This window comes from Saimiri boliviensis, chromosome 12 (genome assembly GCF_048565385.1).
Source record: "Saimiri boliviensis isolate mSaiBol1 chromosome 12, mSaiBol1.pri, whole genome shotgun sequence".
In the NCBI taxonomy this organism is placed as follows: Eukaryota; Metazoa; Chordata; class Mammalia; order Primates; family Cebidae; genus Saimiri; species Saimiri boliviensis.
The window spans coordinates 49,149,775-49,169,722 of record NC_133460.1 but is presented as its reverse complement, the minus strand read 5'-3'; the positions used below and the strand labels follow the sequence as shown (position 1 = coordinate 49,169,722).

At 52.1% G+C, this 19,948-nt stretch overlaps 1 protein-coding gene across 1 annotated transcript in view; it reads right to left on the bottom strand.

Moving 5' to 3' along the window:
• LOC141580588 (collagen alpha-1(XIII) chain-like) overlaps positions 1-19,948 on the bottom strand; it is a 70,039-nt gene that overhangs the window by 33,877 nt on the left and 16,214 nt on the right. The window contains exon 2 of the mRNA XM_074382351.1: positions 15,947-16,016. Coding sequence (XP_074238452.1) covers positions 15,947-16,016 — 70 coding nt within the window. The remainder of the gene's footprint in view (positions 1-15,946; positions 16,017-19,948) is intronic.

Here is a 19,948-nt window from a genome sequence, read left to right as displayed (position 1 = left end):
CTTCTTCTCTGTGTGTTTGTTTACTTATTTGGCAGGATCTGTGGTTCCACAGGAACATGATCCCACTGCCTTCGGGGGCCACTCCACCAGGGGGACAGCATGGAGGAGGACAAAGGAGGAGGTTCAAGGCCCACTTCCAGCTCCCCAGGGATTCTGCCACCTTCCACAGAAGCGAGGAGAAGAGGCAGTGGAAAAATGCCGCAGGGTAAGTGCAGAAGAGGCTGGATCTGACTTCATCCCTAGAAATAGTTGTGGTGGGCGGTGCCTTCAGGGGCCAATCAGTTTCAGGGATGTGGCAGCATCTTTTGCTCTCTTTTAATGAACAGCAGTGGTGTCCCCTGTCAGGAAGGACAGGCTGTCTAATGGACAGATGAATCCGGAACCAGGTGGCCAGCTTGGCTGGAGCTCTTGGTCTCAGAAGGCGTCAGGAGCCTGTGGCATCAGCTGATGCACCAGTGCCTCTGAGCGCCAATCAGCAAAGAATGATATAGCCGGGGCTGATGTGGTCAAGCATTTTGACCTAGAACTGTACAGAGAGTCACCCATCAGAACTGCAGCAGCCAGGATCATTGGTAAGGTCCCCCACGGGATGCTGATGGGGCCCCATTGTCCAGATTTCCAAACTCCCTGAGGAAAAGTAAGTTCATTGAGAAGGACTCACATCCAGGTTCTAAGACTATAGGATGATGAAGAGGACATTCAGGCTGTCAAAGGTCTTGGGCCCTGGGCGCCCTGGAGCCAAAGCCCTGGCATGGAGACCCCTCCATGCCCACATACAGGCAGGTCTCAGGAGCACACAGCACAGCTGCCTAGTACATGCTGCCCCTGGGAGGTTGGGACCTACCCTACCCTCCCTCCGGCCTGTCACAGTGTGCCAGGTCACCCCGTGACAGCTCACATAACTATGTGGGGAGCTGGCATCCACTTATACCCCCGCCGCCTGCTGGGCATCTTTCTGTGGCTGGCATTTCCTCCCTAGTTGGGGTTTAAAGAGGCAGGCAGGCATTGCGGCAGCCTCGGCCCATGCTTGGCCCTCATTCTAGGCTCCAGGAGTCTTGCCAGGGTCTCCATGAGGATGAGGAGCCAGTCCGACAAGGATGTAGCTCCCTGTGCCCCAGATTTGGACATCTCCAGCTCTATTAGCCACATACTTCACCCACTGGAGACATTCCAACAGTGCCCTGCCTGGCATACCTGCCACAGACATGTGGCAAAGGCTGGAGGGGTGGGAGGAAGTGAGTTTGTGAAGTGAGCTGGAAAGAGAACGAACAGCTGGAGGTCTGACCCTCCCCTCCCTCCCCTGCCTGTATGTGCCCAACCAGCTCCTCTTTGCATGGGGGGCCTCTCACCAGGACGCCTAGTCAGCTGAGCTGTGGGGTTCCTTCTGAGTCCCAGATCTGATGTCTCAGGGCCAAATGCCAGCTGCACAAGCCACCATCAACAGTGTGGTTCTTGACCTGTGTCCCTGCCTTCAACCCCACCTTGCTTGGGGCTGACCTCACAGGGGCTGGAATCCTGGAGGATGGTGCCCTAGGACTGGAGCCCATACTGGGCACCGCCTGGCCCCACCAGAGTCCTGGGTCTCTGCAGCAGCCACTGTGTTACCTGTGAGTCTCTTTCCCTGGACTGCGGGCTCTTCTCTGTCTCCTGAGGATGGAGCATGACACAGAGACAATGCTTAAGAACTGTCGGCGCGTGAGGGAGTGAGAGAGAGGGAGACGGCGGGGGGTCGGGGGGGCGACGGGGGGCTTCTGACGCTGCTCCGGTTTGTCCAGACTCAGACCACTTAAATTCTGACTTCCACGCACACTAGCTCTGTGACCTGGGCATTACAGAACCTCTTTGGGCCCCAGTCTTCTGTGGAACTGGAGATAATAATAGTACCTGCCACATGAAGTAATTATGAGGATCACAGGAGACAATGTAATAAAGTGCTTATCACAGTGCCAGGCCCACAGTAAGCCCTTAATAGATGTCGTTATCATTGCTAATTACTGTCCTCCAGCTTTATCTGCCTCCACTCTCCCTGGACCAGCATCGCGGCCACCGCCGAGTCCTCGGCTTCCCACTGTGCTCCAGGGTAGCCCTCGGGTCCCTGGGGGGCATTTGCCTTCTGATGTTTCAGAGCTTGTTTCCAGTCCCAACCTGCCACTGCCTAACCCCCTATCCTCAAGCAAAGAATTCTGAGCTTCAGGGTCCTCATCAGGAGGAGGGGCCAGTGTGAGTCGTAAGCTGGAGAGCTGGTGGGAGGGTGCAGTGAGGAGGGCCAGTGTGTGGGGATGAGAGTGCCACTGCCAGCAGAGGCCACCCAAGCTGCTTCAGTGGCTGAGCAGGAACTTGCCCGGGAGTAATGGAGTAACAGGAGAGGCTGGCTGGGTTATGACAAGAGTAGGGGTGGTCATCGAGGGACTGGTGACTGGGCGGGTCCAAGAGGAAGCGCCAGGGAGTGCCTCAGTGAGTCTGGCATGTCCCACCTTCTAGTCCCTTATAACTGCCCAAGCAGAGGTCATGGGCTCTTCCTGCTCGCTGCCCCTTCCCTCCAAAGGAGCATCTGGTGTTCCTTTAGCATCACTGTGGCAGAACCTTCTCCTTCAGGGCAGAGCAGGTGGTGGCAAGATCAAGGGACCCTCTGCTGGGTCTGGGGCAGGGAGCTCCTCTGCCCCCAGCAGCCTGTGACAAGCTGCACGGCACCCGTGGATGCTGTGGGAGAGATCGTGAGTCTTGGGTGAAGGGGCAGAGGTCCCTGGGCTCTGGGCAGAAAGTCTCCCCTCCTCCTGGTGCCTCCAGCCAGCTCTCTAGCAAGATACACCCCTGTTATCTCTCTTCCCTGAGCAGCATCCCTGGCAGATGGCTACAGGTAAGGCTTCTTCCCTGAGCATTGTTCGCAGACCGTGGTTACAGGTAAGGCCTTTCTTCTCTTAAGTCCACAAGATCAGAATGGGCTTCTTGCCCATCTCCCCACTGCACGAACCATTCCGGGGCCTTCAGCACTTCCACGAGGCGTCCTGCATCCCCTGCCCGCCAACCTCCAGCTTGGTCAAAACAGAACTTTGATCCTTCCTCTCCAACCTACCCCCTTTCTGCTCTGTCTTGTCCTGAGGGCAAAGGCGCTAGGTTCAAGTCCTGGCTGGCTCTGTCTCTTAGCCTGGACCCCAGGCAACCCCTGAACATCTCGGCCTCAGCCTCTTCATTTTTGAAATGTGAATAGCCATAGCCTTACATCACAGGGTGCTTGATCAGAATATAAGTGATGCTGTACTTAAAGCACAAGATCCAAGATCGTCTCTTAAATATATGCCATGATTATTACTGGTTACCTCGGCTCAGATGCTCACAATTGCCGTGACCCCTGCCCGTCCCACAACCAGTAGGTAGCCAGTATTGCCAATGCTACCTCTGCAACCTCCCTCTATCCACTCCCCTCACCTGCTTCCTCTGCTGCTCTGCGTCTTCTCTTAGAGCAGGAGTCCCAAAGCCCTGGGCCACAGCCCAGTGCTGGACCATGGCCTGTTAAGAACTGGGCCTCATAGCAAGAGGTCAGTAGTGGCATTAGATGCTCACAGGAGCAGGAACCCTACTGTGCACTGCGCATGCCAGGGATCTAGGCTACGTGTTCCTTGTGAGAACCGAACTAATGCTTGCTGATCTGAGGTGGAACAGTTTCATCCTGAAACCATCCCCCAACCCTTGTCCATAGAAAAATTGTCTTCCACGAAACTGGCCCCTGGTGCCAAAAAGGTTGGGGAGTGCCGCCTTAGAGAGACGATGGCTGCCCATTCCGGCTTCTCTCCTGCCCCAATCCACCCTCTACACTGAGCTACACACAGCTGGATACATCACATCCCTCTGAGGAACCTTCCATGGATTCCTGCTACCCATCAAATAGAAACTGGCCTTCAGGGTGCTGTCCAACTCCCTCCATCGTCTGCCTCCCCAGCCCCCAACTTTTCTTTCCATTTGGACCTCCTACTCCATCCTCCCACATGCACTTACTACAACCACTCCGGGTGATTCCTCATTTCCTAGAGTGGGGCGTGGGGGTGTTTGTGGAGAAAACACAGTTGTTCAGGTCTCTATTCTTTATGATGTTGTTTCACTATTTAAAAATATCCTTATGTACCTTCTCATTTACTGAAATCTTACTTGCTGTCAGGGATTGCTTCAAATGCCGCTTCTTCCATGCAGCCTTTCCTGATTCCTCCCTTTGAGAGTAGTCACTCCTTTTCTTGCATTTTCCAAATGAGATGCTTATGCTTCCATTTAGCACTTGTCCAAACCTGGACAGAGGAACTGTGTCCGATCACCTTGCATCCCATGGCACTGGATAGGGCCTGGATAGGGCCATTTACCCACAGGTGGGCCAAGCCTGCTTGCTGATGTAGCCCGTGTTCAGCCTGGAGCCCTAACGAGCACACAGCCAGTCCGGAAGTCTGGCCGCTGTTACCTGGCCTGGGCTTGGGTGAGGAGCGGGGAGGTGGGGGTTCACTTAACTCCTCTCGCTGCCGTTTCCACCCTCACAGTGCAGGTGCTAAGGGAAAGGCTTTTGAAAGGTAAGGGTGTGACACAAACACGTGGAATCATTGCAGGAATGAATGGCGCCCCCAGGAGCTGGGACAGGATGGTGTCTTTATCCCCTGGGTCTCCTCCACTGGCTTCTCTGAGGCAGGCAGCCTGGCAGAGAGGGAGCAGTGACCACACAGCGGGTGCTGCAATCTACCTTCGAGGCACTTGCGGCTGCCCCATGTTCTGCTCACTCTCCCTGGAGAGTTCCCTGGACAATGGAGTTTCTGCAAAATCCAGAATCACTTCCACCCCAACCACAGCTGCTACAAACGTAGCCCATTCCCTCTGAGGAGGCAGAGAGAGGATGCCCGACTCTGTCTGGAGGAAGGTACAAACACAGCCTTTAAGGCAAATCCCACTGTCCAGCAGCTCCTGCTCTACACGGTGGATGGATGGAGGTGGGTGAAGGAGGGCGAGTCCTTCTTCATAAACTGGGGGTTCCAAGGCCCTCCGACAGTTAAGTATCACCAGCAAGCTCCAGTGTCTCCTCCAAGAAAAATGGTCACCTGCATTTGGAATTCATCCTCCCTCTGTCCTGTCCCCAGCCCTTTGTTTATATTCCACAGCACTCGACACGGTCTACCTTCTACCAAATAACTGGATTCTGCCCCTGTCTAATTCCACTCCCCTAATAGCCTCCATCTGGAGTTAGATACGCTACCATCGAGTCACGAGGTCAGCCAAATATCCTCCCCTTGTATCTCCACCGTTGGCCAAGAAGTTTCACAATAACCCTGTAAGATCCTTAGGTACAGGGAAGAGCTGGGCAAGTGAAAACTTGGAGAGGGTAGGTGGCTTTTGCAGTGTTGGAGAGCTAGACAGAGAGCTGGGATTCCCTGACCCGGCGACAAATGCCACATCACATCCTTGAGGGCGGGTACACCTTTCACCCATCTCTTGCAGTGGCTTAGCACAGTGTCTCATAAATACAGCATCCAGCATTTTCATAGTGTTGGAAGGGCCTAGCCTTCCACGGGGCAGACAGGGGGGCAGGAGTAAGCCAATGCTTTGAGCAGCCAAGCTACATTACCCCATTGCATTCGGCGGCAAGCGTGGCATTGCCCACAGGACCTCACGTGGCTGAATGCAACTAGGCAAACGCTAACACCTCCCCTCACAGCCCCGAAGCCCTCTTCCACTCATATCATTATCATCATCATGGCAACTAACAATCATTTTCAGACAGTATGTGTCGGGCCCCGCATTGAGCTCATCAGCCCAATAAGGTAGGAGCTGTCATGCTTATTTTACATGAGGTCAAGAGAGTAACCTATCCACAGTACCATGACTAATAGGGGGTAGAACTGGGCCTACTGGGATTTACTGGAAAGTCAGAGCCCACACCTGTAACTGCTGGGTTAGCCTGCCTCTCCCAGGGTGGTGGGTATTGCAACTCCTGAAGCCAATCCATTTCTCCTTCCCGGAGACAGCACAGCTCGTGCCCAGGACAATCTTCCTGTCCGATGAGCAAGTCAGAGGCACAAAAGCACATCCTTCACCACCCCTGAAACATTTCATCCGTAACTTATCTCCCTGACTATCACCCCCAGTCCATCAGGTAAACACCAGCATCTTCGTTTTACAGGGATGAAGACTGATGCTCAGAAAGTTAAGAAGCTTACAGGGCTGTGAGACTGGCTGCTGGTCTCTCAGCAAGGGGTCAAATAGCCACCCCATGGTGAGTTAGTTTTCTAGGTCCAGGAGCTGAGAAAAAGGGCCCCCACCTGTGTCTGGGAGATTCAAGGAAGACGTCTCAGAGGTAGTGACACTGAGCATGGGCAGAGGAAGAGCAAGGGTACTTCAGAGCACCACAGAGGGGGTCAGGCGTTGGAGTCGAGCTGAGCAGGGCTTGACCCCCTGGACCGGGGTCCTGGCAGGGTTGGAACCACGGCTGCCAGCCCATAGGTGGCCGAGGGCGCACACACATGGAATTTAGGCAGCAAGCAACGATATATCCTTTCTGGTGGAGATCTTCAATTAGGTACCGAGACAGGCACAAAGGATTCCTTCGACATCCCCTAATTCAACAATATCGACTCATTAACCCGATGATTTAAAGATGTTTCATCTTGAAATATGTCAGACAGTCAGAGAGGTTTAAAAGCAATATGCAGTGTTATTTGGCAATAAAAATGAATGAAGTACTGACACGTGCTGCAACATGGCTAAACCTTGAATACATTATACTCAATCCATAAAGATGGAGAGTAGATTTGTGCTTGCCTGGGGCTGGGGATGGAGCTGGGAGGGCGGACGGAAATGGAGGATGGCAGCTAAAAGGAATGAGGTTTCTTTTCAGGGCAATCAAATGTCCTAGAACCGATTGTGATGGCGGCACAACTCTGTGAATGTACGAAAACCTCTCAAATTGTACATTTTAAATCGACCAGTCTTATACGTGAATCACATCCCAAAAAAGCCATTACAAAACATGTAGAGTGAACCTGGCACACCCAGCACCCGTGTAGCCGAGCCTCCCTAAGGACCCCAATTTCCACCCATTCCCTCCTCCGCACTGAATCTGATGTTTACCATTTCCATGCATTTCTTTACATGTTTACTATCTATGCATATCATTACTGAACATTGCGTTGTGTTGTCTTTATGTTTTTAACTTGAGATGAATGACTAACATTGTAAATATTCTCTTGTCATTTGCTTTTGTCCCTCCAGAGGAGGAGCTCCAGCCAGGGAATTGCTGGCTCTGGAGGTCTCATTTATCCTGTTTACTGTGTGTGGAATTTCACTGATGAAAAGTACTGCCAGTTAATACGGCACAACGTATCTCTGCACACGCCTGCTGACATATTTAGTCTTTTCTTTTCCTTTTCTCTTACTACAAATAGCGCTGCAGTGAGCACGTCTTCTGCTTTTATGAGCGTTTCTCTCAGAAGTGCCTGGAAGGGAGCCGCTTTATTGGGCATGAATCTTCACTTTACCAGATACTGTCTAATTATTTTTCAGTCATTCACCTCTTGACATCAGTGAGGAAACCAAAGCCCCGACAGAGGAGAGCAATCTGCTCAGAGTCCCTCAAGGTCTGGGACTCATTCCCAGTCCAGGGCTCTTCTGGCCTTTCCGGAACCCTCCATTTCCTTATTTTTATTTCCCTACAAATCTCAGCCGACCACCCCAGCGTTATCAGAGCGGATCTAGGAGAAACACATTATCAGCAGCGTCCAGGAGGGCTGGGGATCTGGAAGTGCTTTGGGGAGGAAATGGGGAAGAAATGAACTTTGGAGAATTCCCCAGGCCTTTCTGAAACGCAGAGCCAGAGGACTTCGAGAGAAGAGGCTCTTTCAGGCACAGATGGCGGAGCATGTTAGCAGCCACACAGCAGCTGGTGTCCCGGCAGCTGTGGTCGTTTTGACCTCGCCCACACCAGTTACCTGAGCCTCCGCCCCACGAGGGGCATAGAGAGCTATGGCTCTGGAGGGCAGAGGGTGCTCCTTAAACCCAGGGCCCTCCCCAAGGTGACGGCCAACCTTCCTTGTGGAACAGGCTGCTTGCCTGAAACACGGCTGCAATAGCCAAGGAAGGGCCTTCCTTTGGAGCCGAGAGTCTGAGCTTTATGGATCGGCTCATTTATAAAGCACAACATTGTCTGGCTTGGCCAGGGCTCCCTTCAGCCATAGTCCGGCACTCCAAATGTGGGCAGACAACCAGCAGCACCGGTGCCACCAGGGAACCTGCTGAGAATGCAGAAAGGATCATGGCAAGGAGGGGGAGGGTCAGGGCAGGTGGCAAGCCATGTTAGGAATTCGGGGGCTTTATCCTGAGGCTGATGGAAGGTATTGAAGCGTTTCAGTTAACCGGAGTTATGCATTAATGCTAAAAATGCCATTCTGGTTTCTGTGTAAAGAGGCGATTGGAGGAGGCCAGTTGGGGGGCCAGAGTAATGAATAAGGTGAGAGGTGGCAGCAGCCTGAACAAGGGTGATGACAGTGGAGATGAAGGAAATTGATAGATTGTTTTGAACGGGACTTGGTGATTGATGGGATATGAGGGGAATGGTGGTGTCCAGCCCGATGCTGCCCAGGTCATGGCTTAGCTGCCGGGAGAGGTCGAGAATGTTGAAAAGGACCAGGTCAGGGGAAGATGCTGGCTTTCATCATGTGCCCTTTGAGGATCCAGGCAGAGATGGCAAGGAAGCTGCCCAGTGTGGTTTGTAGGTGGGAAGGCTCTCCCTGGCTGGAAACCCACCAAAGCTACCCTTGCTGTGTAAGAGACTCATATTGCATGCTGCTCTCAAGCACCTAGACCATCTAAAGCAAATGGTTAATGCTCGAAGCCAAGGAGAAACCTCTGCAGGTGTATACATCTCGGTCTGTTTGCACTTTTCATTTTAAGACAAATTACTTGTCCCAGTGGGTGGTTTTGCCTGGATCGTACACTGAGCATACACCAGGCATTATGTTAACATACTCATCAAATAGCAGAACTCACGGCCAAGGCCAAGTGGGGAGGAGGATGGAAGGAGCTGCCGGGATGATGTAGCTGACATGGAGGGGTCAAGAGTTCATCAGGTAGAAACTGAGAATCAAGATACCAGAATAGCATGAGTCAATGTGTGCAAGTGGGACCTGCAGGGTCCAGCAGGGGAGCAGCCCAGTTTTAGTGAAAGAAAAGGAGGACACCAAGACGACGGGTCAGAGATCAGGCTAGAGAGACAAAGTGAGCTTATCTTTGGGGTGGGGGTTGTGAGCCTGGGGAGCCACGGATGGTTTTTGAGCAGAGTGGAGCTGACAGAATCTGGCTGATGGAGGGCAGTGGGTGAAGGCGAAGGGGGAGCTGATGCTGCTCTTGTGGGTTTGCACCTGAGTGTCTGGGAGGCCAGATGGGACATGCGGCGGGGCTACGAAGTCAAGAGGAAGAGATGGGCGGGGAGGACTGAGGCTAACATAGCAGGGGAAAGCACACCCCTCCGGCTGCCGCAGAACAAGGGGGAGTCTGAGTATTGACGATTACAGCCATCAGACAGTAGGGTCTCCTAGCAGGCTGGCTACAGGGGATCTGCTTTAAGGAATAGCAAGAATGACCCAACAGTAGCTTATCAATTACTTGAATGTCAAGCAGGATTTCAGAGCTACCTGAAACAGAATTTCTTTAGTTTAAATATTCTCCCTAAAATAACCATCAACCCTTGAATCTTTTCTTCACTGATGGCAACAAGGGACACTTTCGGTCTGCAGATGCCTGAAATAAGCCAAGTCTGAAATAAGAAGGACCACAGAGAAAGGTGGCTATGGGTCTGCGCCGCGGCAGCACAGGGGACGTAAAGGAGCCGGGTTTGTGACCAAAGCTCTGGCCACAGGTCCTGCCCATGTAAATGTCATGAGGCTGTTGGGGCAAAGTGTGGTGCCAGGGAAAATAGGGCAAGGCTAGCCAGAGAATAGGGTTCAGGATGTGTGGGCATGAGCTCTCACCAGTTGTGGAAAAACAACCAAGGCCGGAGAGGCCATTACAACCTGAATATAAATAGCATCTCATAAGAAAATAAAGCCCTAATCATAGGATCACAGACGTTTGATGTTGGAAGGGACTTCTCTCCCCTCCAGACCAGCCTCCATATCACTGATAGTTGTTGTTCTAGAATACAAATTGGATCAGGTCACATCCCTGCTCCCCAAACCTTCTCTGATGCCACATCATCTCCTGTGAAGACAGCACAGCCAGGGCAGAGGCATTGCTCCCTACCACTCCTGCATCCACAGCAGACATCAATAAGTGATCACCACATTTTCTGCTGAACCTGGATGCAGCCTCAGAAGCTGACTCAGCACAGCCCTCCAGGCAGTCATCACCAATCAATCACCCACTGGACGAAATCATTTGCCTCCCACTGGACAGAGAGAGCCGGGCAGCCTCAGCCTGGCCCTTTGCAGCCTTGACATCTCCTCCCACTCTCATTTCCACTGCTCTGTGCTCCAAATTCCTTCAACTGCCTGCCGTCCCCAAACTTACTGCCTTTTCCCCACTCTTCAGAGCCTTTGTCCCCGACAGCCCCTCAGGCAGCTTGAAATGTGCTCTGTACAGTCTGCTAGTTGTTTTTCGATATCTATTCTCCCACCTGCCATCGTAATAAAGTTCTATCTGGGCATATTGCCACCCACAAGAAATATTGCCTGGCCTCCCTTCAACCTGGGGGCAACCACGTGACTAAGTTCTGGCCAGTGGGATGTGAGCAGAAGTGATCTATGTCTCCTTTTTCAATTTTTGCTCGAGGGTTTGAACATATACTCTACTTGTGCCCTTCCCCTTGCATGCTGGTCAGAGGGTGGTGAGAACCGAAGCATCTGCCAGAGGCGAAGACAGCAGAGCCAGCTCCTAGCCCTGGCCTGCTAGGGAAGGGAGACCGCCACCTCCACCTTCTCTAAGTCCTTGTATTTGGGAGGTCTCTTTTGATGGTGTCTATGTGGACACCCTATGGAGTCCATGACACCCTAATGATATGCCTTCCTACCTGCTTCTTTGTTCCTTAGGAACAAACTCCAGGGCCACTCCTTGGTGAAGTTTTCCCAGAGCCCCCAGCTCCTTTGGCTCCTGGGTACTTCACATGCACCCCCTCACCACTCACTGACCCAGAAGACGGCTGGGAATCTGAGGGTATTCAGACATTCCAGAGGGTTAGAACTGAACTCCCATCTACTTATTTTTAGTATTTTGAGGAAGGTTACCCATGCACGTGAAGTGCTCAGTCCCATGCCTGGCATATAGTAGGAGCTCAATTAGGACGCCGTGGCAGTAACTGCTATTATTTAAAATAGGTTGGGTTTCATGTTGAGGAGGTTACCATACCAAGGCATAAGAAGCCTCAGCTGAGTCAGAAAGAGGCCAGGCGGGGTACCCTCTCCCATTTGACTGGCTGAAGGTGACTTCTCCGCTTTCATCCATCCTCTCTGCAGTGTGGTCATGGCGCTAGTGTGCAAGCCTGACCACATCACCCCCCTGCCACCACTGCTGCAGTCCAAGCCCTTTGGCCTGGCAGTCAGGGCATGACTCTGGCCTACCCTTTCCCTCGGAGATGAGGCTCAGACAGTGAAGCGATTTCCCCCAGCAGCCGAGCTGGCCATCCTTCCCTCTGGGTGCAAAAATGTGTCATCCTTCACACGGCCTGCCCCGCCCTGGACTTGACACAGGCCAACCCCACCCAGCCCCAGAGTGGCGGGCCTGAAGTAGCTGCTTCCTTGCTGGCTAGAACCTATAATGTCCTGCTCCCCATTTGTTAATGAGAAAAGGGACCGAGAATGGGGAAGTTTCCCTAGTCTTTGTATTTTTCTCACGTGGCCCAGGAAGTCTCATGGTATGTATATCTGTTCCCAAGGCCCTTCTCCCGTCCCACCAGGCCATATGCTTTGCAAATGGCCCACACCTATTCCTCTGAACTTCTGGCAGCCATGACCCTCCTAACTGAGGGTTGACCTTTGGCATCCTTCTCAAGCCTGCAAGCCCATCACTCCCTTGGCAAATAGCGCATGCAGCCCAGAAGCAGGATGCAGCCAGATCTTAGCCAGTAGATGGCTATTTTGGGACAGGGAGGATCCCAGGAGGATGCTGGCAAGGTCAGATAGAAAGGGAAAGAGGCAGATTTTCTGCCCATGATTATGTGTCCCAAGCCTTTTGGGTGCCGCCCAGGGGCCCAAGACTGCCACAGGAAGAACACACCCACCAAAGGACTCAGTCTAGCTGGCCGCAGAGGGCAGGCACGGGTTTGAGGATCCAGGCTTCCATCTCAGCAACCACAGCGGGCAGGAAGAATGTGTGTATTTGTTTTGTCCCAATAGCAGTGAATTCAGGATCAGGCAAGACCTGGGGTGGGGTGGGGGATAAGGTGTCTGAAACCAATCAGATGGCAGAGGGAGAACACCAGGAAGAAGCCAGTCATCAGCAATGACTACTGATGCTTTTACTGAATATTCACAGGAGCATCTACTACGTATGGGGTACAGTATCAGGGGCTGGCAAGACAAGAGGGAATCAAGCTTTGAATGTGTGTGTGGCACTTGACAATTGTATGAGTCCATCTGCAAGGATCAGGAGCCTTAAAGTGGTTTATAAATTTCGATCCTCAAGAAATAATCGGAAATGCATGATGTAAGGACAAGAATGAAAGTGATGTTCTCTGCAAATCTAAGGATGTTCAAATATTCCAGAGTGTTAGAACTGAACTCCCTTCTACCTATTTTTAATATTTTGAGGGAGGTTACCGAGGCATGTGAAGTGCTCAATCCTGTGCCTGGCACATAGTAGGTGCTCAACTAGGGCACAGTGGCAATAACTGCTATTATTTAAAATAGGTGGTGTTTAGTGTTGAGGTCACTGTACCAAGGCATGAGAAGCCTCAGCTGAGTCAGAGAGAGGCCGGGGGACCCAGCAGGACCCAACTCATCCTAGGAAACGTATTTCGCAGTGATTTCATGACGTGAGATGCATCCGTGTAGCCATTCCAGTCCTTCTCTGCATCAGTTCCGAAAGGCTGGGAGAGCATCTTAGTTCCCTCTGATTTTGCCCGAGTTTGGGACCTTCTCTTTAAATTCTTCGGCTCTTGCCCAGTGGCTCTGATCTATGCTTTGGGCCAAAGTGCCTTCCGAAAAATTCTCAACATGCAGGGGTATCCCTCCAAGGAGCCCCGGCTCACTCTTCCTCCATGCCTGGCCAACTCAGTGCCTGCTGCTGCCTCCTCCCCACAGAGGAACAGTGTCAGGCCCTTTCTTCTCCCCATGGTGCTTCCTCCTCCCCTGACCCTCTGAGCTACTTCATGGTCTTCTCCTCACTACCCAGGACTCCTGGGTTCCACACAGACTCCCGGCAGGCAGGGAGAAGAGAAGCCCGCTTCCAAGTCCTTTCTCCTCCTGCCACATACCTCCCCGACTCTCAGCCTCCCAGGACTACCTGAGCCAGACTTTCTGAAGCACAATATTGAAACCTACTGACAGCCACCTACTCTCATGGTGGATAGAACACTTGAAAGCTATCCGATAGCTGCCGTGCCTTCCCCAATAGAAGGCACATCTTCTCTCTCCCTTGCAGAGAAGGGAGACAGTCAAGGCTCTGCCTGGCCACAAATGTGCCCCCAACACTAGAACATGACATTCGATAAGGGTTTCTGTGCATCTTTGAAGTGCGAGAGGCAGTTGAGAAAATCATCATCATCGTGCTTACTAGGAATCAGAGAAGGTGCTAAGCAGTTTCCAGGATGATCTCATGGAATCTCTACCAGAGAGCTGCAAGGCATCTATTGTCCCTGTTTTTCAGACAAGGTAGCTGAGGCACAAGGAGGTTAAATAACTCTCTGAAGTTCATAAGGCTGGTCCATGTTGGAGATGGAATTTGAACCTACACCTTCTGTGGCTCCAAATATCCTGCCCTTAACCGGCATTCTATATGCTGAACAAAAATCGGTTGTCATTGCTCACGAGTTATAAGAGCGGCAGATACGGTCCTTGGAAACATGGGCTGCCCCACAAACCCTTGAGATGCAAACCATCTCTCTGCCCAGGCCTCATCACCCAACCCTCACCTCCACCCCATCTCATTAATCTTGGCATTCTTCTCCCGAAAGCTTTCCCAGACCCCAAGGCCCAATCTTCTGGGCCCAGAGGGAGGGAGGGAGCTTCCCAGGACTTCTGGACACCCTTTTAATTAACCCGGACGACCCTCTTCTCACCAGGTCCAGCTGAATCTTTTCACGGTCTCATTGTCTCCCTGGGCAGCATCCCAGAACTGAGACTCCCACCCCAGCCCACTCACTCTCCCGCAAATGCGGTCCCTCATTTCCCATATGCGTAACATCTGTCGGCCTCTCTTTCCTGGCTTGGGGACCTGGGTGAGGGTTACTTGGGCCCCTCAGCTTCTGGGGCCAGAGGAGGGCCTGCCAGAGAGCCCAGTGAGCACCCTGCCAGTGCCACCTGCCACCATGGGTATCGAGGAGGCCACCTGCTGAACTGGCAGAGGCCCGTAGAAGAGCAAAACACTCTGCCATTACTTAACTGTGCTACCCTGTCTCCCCCACCCCTTTTTTAGACCTTCCTTCCCCACCCCTAAAGACGTACAGCCCATTCTAGTTCCTCAGGAAAACACTGAAACTTTCTCATCTGTCATTGTCATGGCTGAACAATAACAGGCACCTAGGAAAGGTCTCATAAGCTGTAACTTATCATTTGCATTCACAGCGGACAATGCACTTGAACCGAACACACCTGCCCAGCGGGTCCTCAGTACGTAGCTGTTACACAGAGGAAGAGACACAACTGAGGAGCCGGCCCTAGGATACAGAGGAAGGTGCTAGAATAGGCAGGTCAGGGGTCCACCCATACACAGCTGGTAAGTGGCAAAGCAGATTTCTGTTCTAGATTAGACTAGTTCACTGCATTACACAGCATCACCTTGAAACCTTTGGCTTGTGCCTTCATTCCTTGCATGTAAGTGTGTGTGTGCACACAGGTAGCCTAGAGGCCATAGAGTGAACACGCATCACCCAAATCCAGCTAGCTCTAGAAAATAAGGTCTTGGGCAGGCACAGTGGCTCATGCCTGTAATCCCAGCACTTTGGGAGACTGAGGCTGGCAGATCACCTGAGGTCGGGAGTTCAAGACCAGCCTGACTAACATGGAGAAACCCTGTCTCTACTAAAAATACAAAATTAGCTGGGTGTGGTGGTGCACGCCTGTAATTCGAGCTACTCAGGTGGCTGAGGCAGGAGAATCACTTGAACCTGGGAGGCAGAGGTTGCGGTGAGCTACCATCACCCCATCGCACTCCAGCTTGGGCAACAAGAGTGAAACTCTGTCTCAAAAAAAAAAAAAAAAAAAAAAGAAAAGAAAAGAAAAGAAAAGAAGGCCTTACAATTATGGGTCAATCTTTTGGGTAACAAACATTTTTGGATACCTGGGAAGCTGGGACACAAAGATGAACACAGCAAGCAAGGTACCTCCCCTTGTGGGAGCCGATGGTTCCTGTGACGCTGCATAGCACTTGATAACTTTCAAAACAGCCATGACCATCATCTTATCTGACTTCACCACAACCTGGTTCAAAGAGTATCAGGCCCATAAAAGACTCTGTGAACAAATGATTGGTGGATGGTCTGATGGATGCGGGGCAGGTAGGCCAATCAGTGAGTAGATGAAAAGCAACCACAGATACCGTCATTCGCATCTTTCAAATGAAAAGTGATGGCTTGAGTGAGGTGTGGCTAGAGTGTGGCCACCAGGAAGAGCCTCTAGTGTCAGTTCTAGGAATACCCACACTCTTACCAAGCCCCTAGTAAGAACCTAGTTGACCCTAGTCAACTCTGCAGTCTTATGCTGCACAGGGCAATGTGACAAGGGTCTTACATAAGGACTCTCAGTTGATCCTTGCAACAAAGTTTGCAGCTCCTTACCTGGCGGGCAGTTACATCCTGGAGATGTCTTTGGGGCCTCCCGGCGCCTCCTTGAGTGGAGCTTCCATTTCTGTACAAGGAGACAGACAAGAGGAGTCACCAGGAGCTTGCAGACACCAAGCCCTGGAGAGCAGCTGCGGGTTGACAAGGAGGGCAGGAAGAGGGGGAAGGGGCCACATGGGGGTGCTGACAGAACTCTTCCTGGACCAAAGACAGGCGGTTAATGGCCTTCCACTGGCCACCAGGCATCTGGGTAATCAGAAGCAGAGAAGGCGGCCCATCCTGGTAATCACAGTGTCTGATGTCTTTGGAGCACTCTTAAAGAAATTAACGCCAACCACAGGACCCTATGAACTAGTCGCATCTTCCTGCCCCTCACACTCATGTGCACAATGACATGCTTTTCTCAGCTCTCTGCTAACTGTTTCCTGCCTTGGACTGGGCTCCTGATGGACCCCTGGGCGGGGACAGTGCCTTCTGTTCTTTGGTATCCCTTAAAAAGCCAGTATTTGTAGGTGGGGTGGGGGGGGCAGGGGTAGGGGGCTGGCAAGGCTCTCTGCACTTCTCCACCAATTCTCTTCCTCATTTCTCTTCAAATCACTGAGCCAGTCTGGAAGGTGCCAGAGAGGTGGGAGCATCAGAGAGATAGAACCCCCCAACCCTCAAGGAGTTGTCATGTTCACGGTGGCAAGTGGAGAAGAGCATGCATAAGGACCATGTGTGCAGGATGCCCCTGCGTGCCAACTCTGCAGGCTTCTGCTGCACAGAGCAATGTGACAAGGGTCTTACATAAGGACTCTTACTTGATCCTTGCAACGAAGTTGGCCAGACTAGCCGTTAACAGGGATACCTCTAGAGCCAGACTGCCTGGGCTAACACACAGTTCCCACACCCTGGGCTAGTAACAGTCCTCACTCCATTGGATTACTGTGAGATTGGAAAGATTAATGCATAGAAAGAAAGGCACCTGATACCCAGGAAGTTCTTAATAAATGTTAGCTATTACCATATTCATTTCACAGGCGAGGGACTTAAAGTACAGAGAGGAGGCTGCACCTGGCCAAGGTCAAGGCTGAAGTAAGGAACAGAGCTGGGACTCAAGCCCGCACTCTGTGATGCTCATGCAGCCATTAGAAGCTGGGAGCCCCAAGGCCAAATAGGCCTTTCAATGTATTTTATTTGGTTCCCACAGTGATCTTTAAATTATTACTATTACTGAATTTGTTGCTAATATTTTGAAGTGGATGGTTTCATGTGCAAATCTGCATTTGTAATTTCTCTTGAAAAACTAACGGAAAGATCTAGCCATATGAAGCCTGTGGTCTGGCTGGCCAGGGCTGACTGCACCCGATGTACTGCAGTCCGCACCCTGACAAGGCTGACCGATTAGGATGACAGCCAGCGCTATCTGCTTCCTCACTACTGTGCAATTTTGCCACTCAGGGTGGGCACAAGAGAGGTGAAGAAAATAACGTGGGAGGTGTCATAAGGGTGCTATCACCTCTGGTTTGGGGGAGGGGAGGGAAAGTCAGGAAGCTTCACAAGGATTCAGAGCAAGTGGAGTGATTTGCTGAGGGTCACACAGCTGGGATGTGGTGGAACTGAGGTGTGAACTCAGGCCTCCTGGCACAATGCCCACTCTGCCTGCTGGAGAAAGGTGAGTGCAGATGCCTGGGAGTGAACACAATGCCGGATGGGGCGGGGGGCTCGGAGCGCAGCAGGGGGCCAAGGTCAAGGCAGATCAGAAAAGGGGAAACACCCCAAAGCAGATACCCTCACTTAGAAAGGGGAGGCTGAGTAACCATTAAGTGGATGTGTGTTGAGGCCCAGTTACAGGCGGGCACAGTGTCTGCTGGGCAAACAAATGAGCCCCCAGGACAAAGTCTGGTGATAGCCCCTCTGGTGCCCAGCTCTGAGCCTGGCTCACCAATGCTGCTTTCCTGTAAGGGACTGCACGAATCTGCCTCCACCTCCCTCCCCACCAATCACCTGGGGGCCTGGCACCCAGAAGGCACGTGACACAGGTCTGCTGAAGAACAAAGCCAGTCAGTGACTGACAAGCCAAGACCAGTGGAGTCGGCACCATTTTGGCTAAAGGTTGTAACCACTCAGCAGTAGCACGGAGCAAGCTGCCATCACAGCGTTGGGCTAGAGACAGAGCTTGTGGCAAGTGTGGGTGGAGCCCCCAGTCCATCCCCATGGGACGCACCCCCAGAGGGCCATAACTTCTTGTGGAAGAGAAAATCAACAGAAAGACAAAAAATATGTAACAGGCAGTAATACGTACTGGGAGAAAAACAAAACAGGGCAAGAGGGCAGAGAGTGATGGAAGGTGGTTTTTTAACCGGGGGTCATGGAAAGTCTCTCTTTGAGGGAATATTTGAGCAGAGACTCAGAGGAAGGTAAGAAAATGAGTCATGCGGTATCTGGAGGAAGTGCATTCCAGGCAGAGGGAACAGCAGAGGCTAAGGCCCAGAGACAGGGTGTGCATGGAGCATCTGAGGAACAGGAAGAGTCAGAGTGTGGCTGGAGTGACGTGAGCGAGGACAGGGGGCAGGAACGTGGGGGGCAGGAAGGCAGGTCATCAAGGCAGAAGCAGAGACTTTGAATGTGTAACACAGATACCTGCTACTGGTTCTAGGGCTTGCTGACAGCCATAGAGCTCCACAGCTCGTGGCTGCTGTGGTGGGCTGCCCAGGCTCCCAGGATGAGACCAGAGGTTTAGCTGTTGGGAGTGTTGGCTGCTGGTGGCTGAGACTCTTTCTGGGAGCTGCTCTCAGCTTAAGGATGCTGCCTTGATCAGAGCCCAAAGGCAACCCCTATTCAATTACTGACAGAGGGGAGGAACACAGATCCGGCCCCTCTGCCTCAACTTGGACTGACTCTAGGGCCGCCCCGGCTATGGACCTCCCATGGGACCAGCTGGGGCCTCTGTCATGACTGCATCACAGCTCAGCCACTTCTCTACCCAACCCTTCTTCCCTCACTCCCCCTCCTGTGTGGACGCCAATAAGCCATCTACTCAGCCCTCCACCTCGGAGACTGTTCCCTTGGGCCAACCTAAGACAGACCTGGACATGACTTTCACACTTCCTGAGCCTTCACCTGACCCTCATCACTGCCCTGTGCAACAGGCAGGCCAGAAGTCAGCCCCATTGTACAATCCAGGAAACTGAGACCCGGAAAGGGGATTGCCTTGAGTAAGCCACAGAGGGCTGAAATTCCGTGTCCAACCTCAAGTTCAATGCTTTTCTTCAATCGATTCTGTATGTACTGAGTTTCTACTAACTGTGAAACTGTGCAAAATAGAGAATGAGACAGCATCCATCAGGAAACGGCCGAGCCTCATATGGGAGAAGCATGTTCAGAGGTAGCCAGGCGACTGTAGACTTCGCAGGGCCTGGGTGTTGAGTGGGAAGTGGGGACAGTGAGGGTTAATTTTAATCTGTTAACTTGCCTGGGCTAAGGATGTCCAGATAGCTGAGAAAACATGCTTTCTAGGTATGTGGATTAGCACTGGAATCAGCAGACTCAAGAAAGAAGATCCTCCTCACCAATGTGGGTAGACATTATCTGATCTGTTGAAGGCCTGAGTAGAACAAGGTAGAGGAAGGGGGACGCTGCTCTCTCTGCTGGAGCTGGACCGTTCATCTTCTCCTGCCCTTGAACATCGACTCTCCCTGCACCCCAGCTGGGTCTTGGCCCCTCAGGCTTGGACTGGAATTTAAGCCATTGGCTCTCCTGGCTCTCGGGCCTTCAGGTTTAGGTGAAACTACACCACTGGCTCTCCTGGGCCTCTTTCTTGCTGATTGTGGGACTTCTCTGTCTCCATAAACACACGAGCCGATCTCTCCTGATAACTCACTTTCTCTGCATCTATATACAGCCTATTCCTTCTGTTTCTCTGGAGAACCCTGCCTAATAACCAGGCCTTGTGTGCCCAGGTAAGCAGTCTGGCATGGAGGAACCATTCAAAGGTTTTAAGCAAGGAGGTCATGTGGT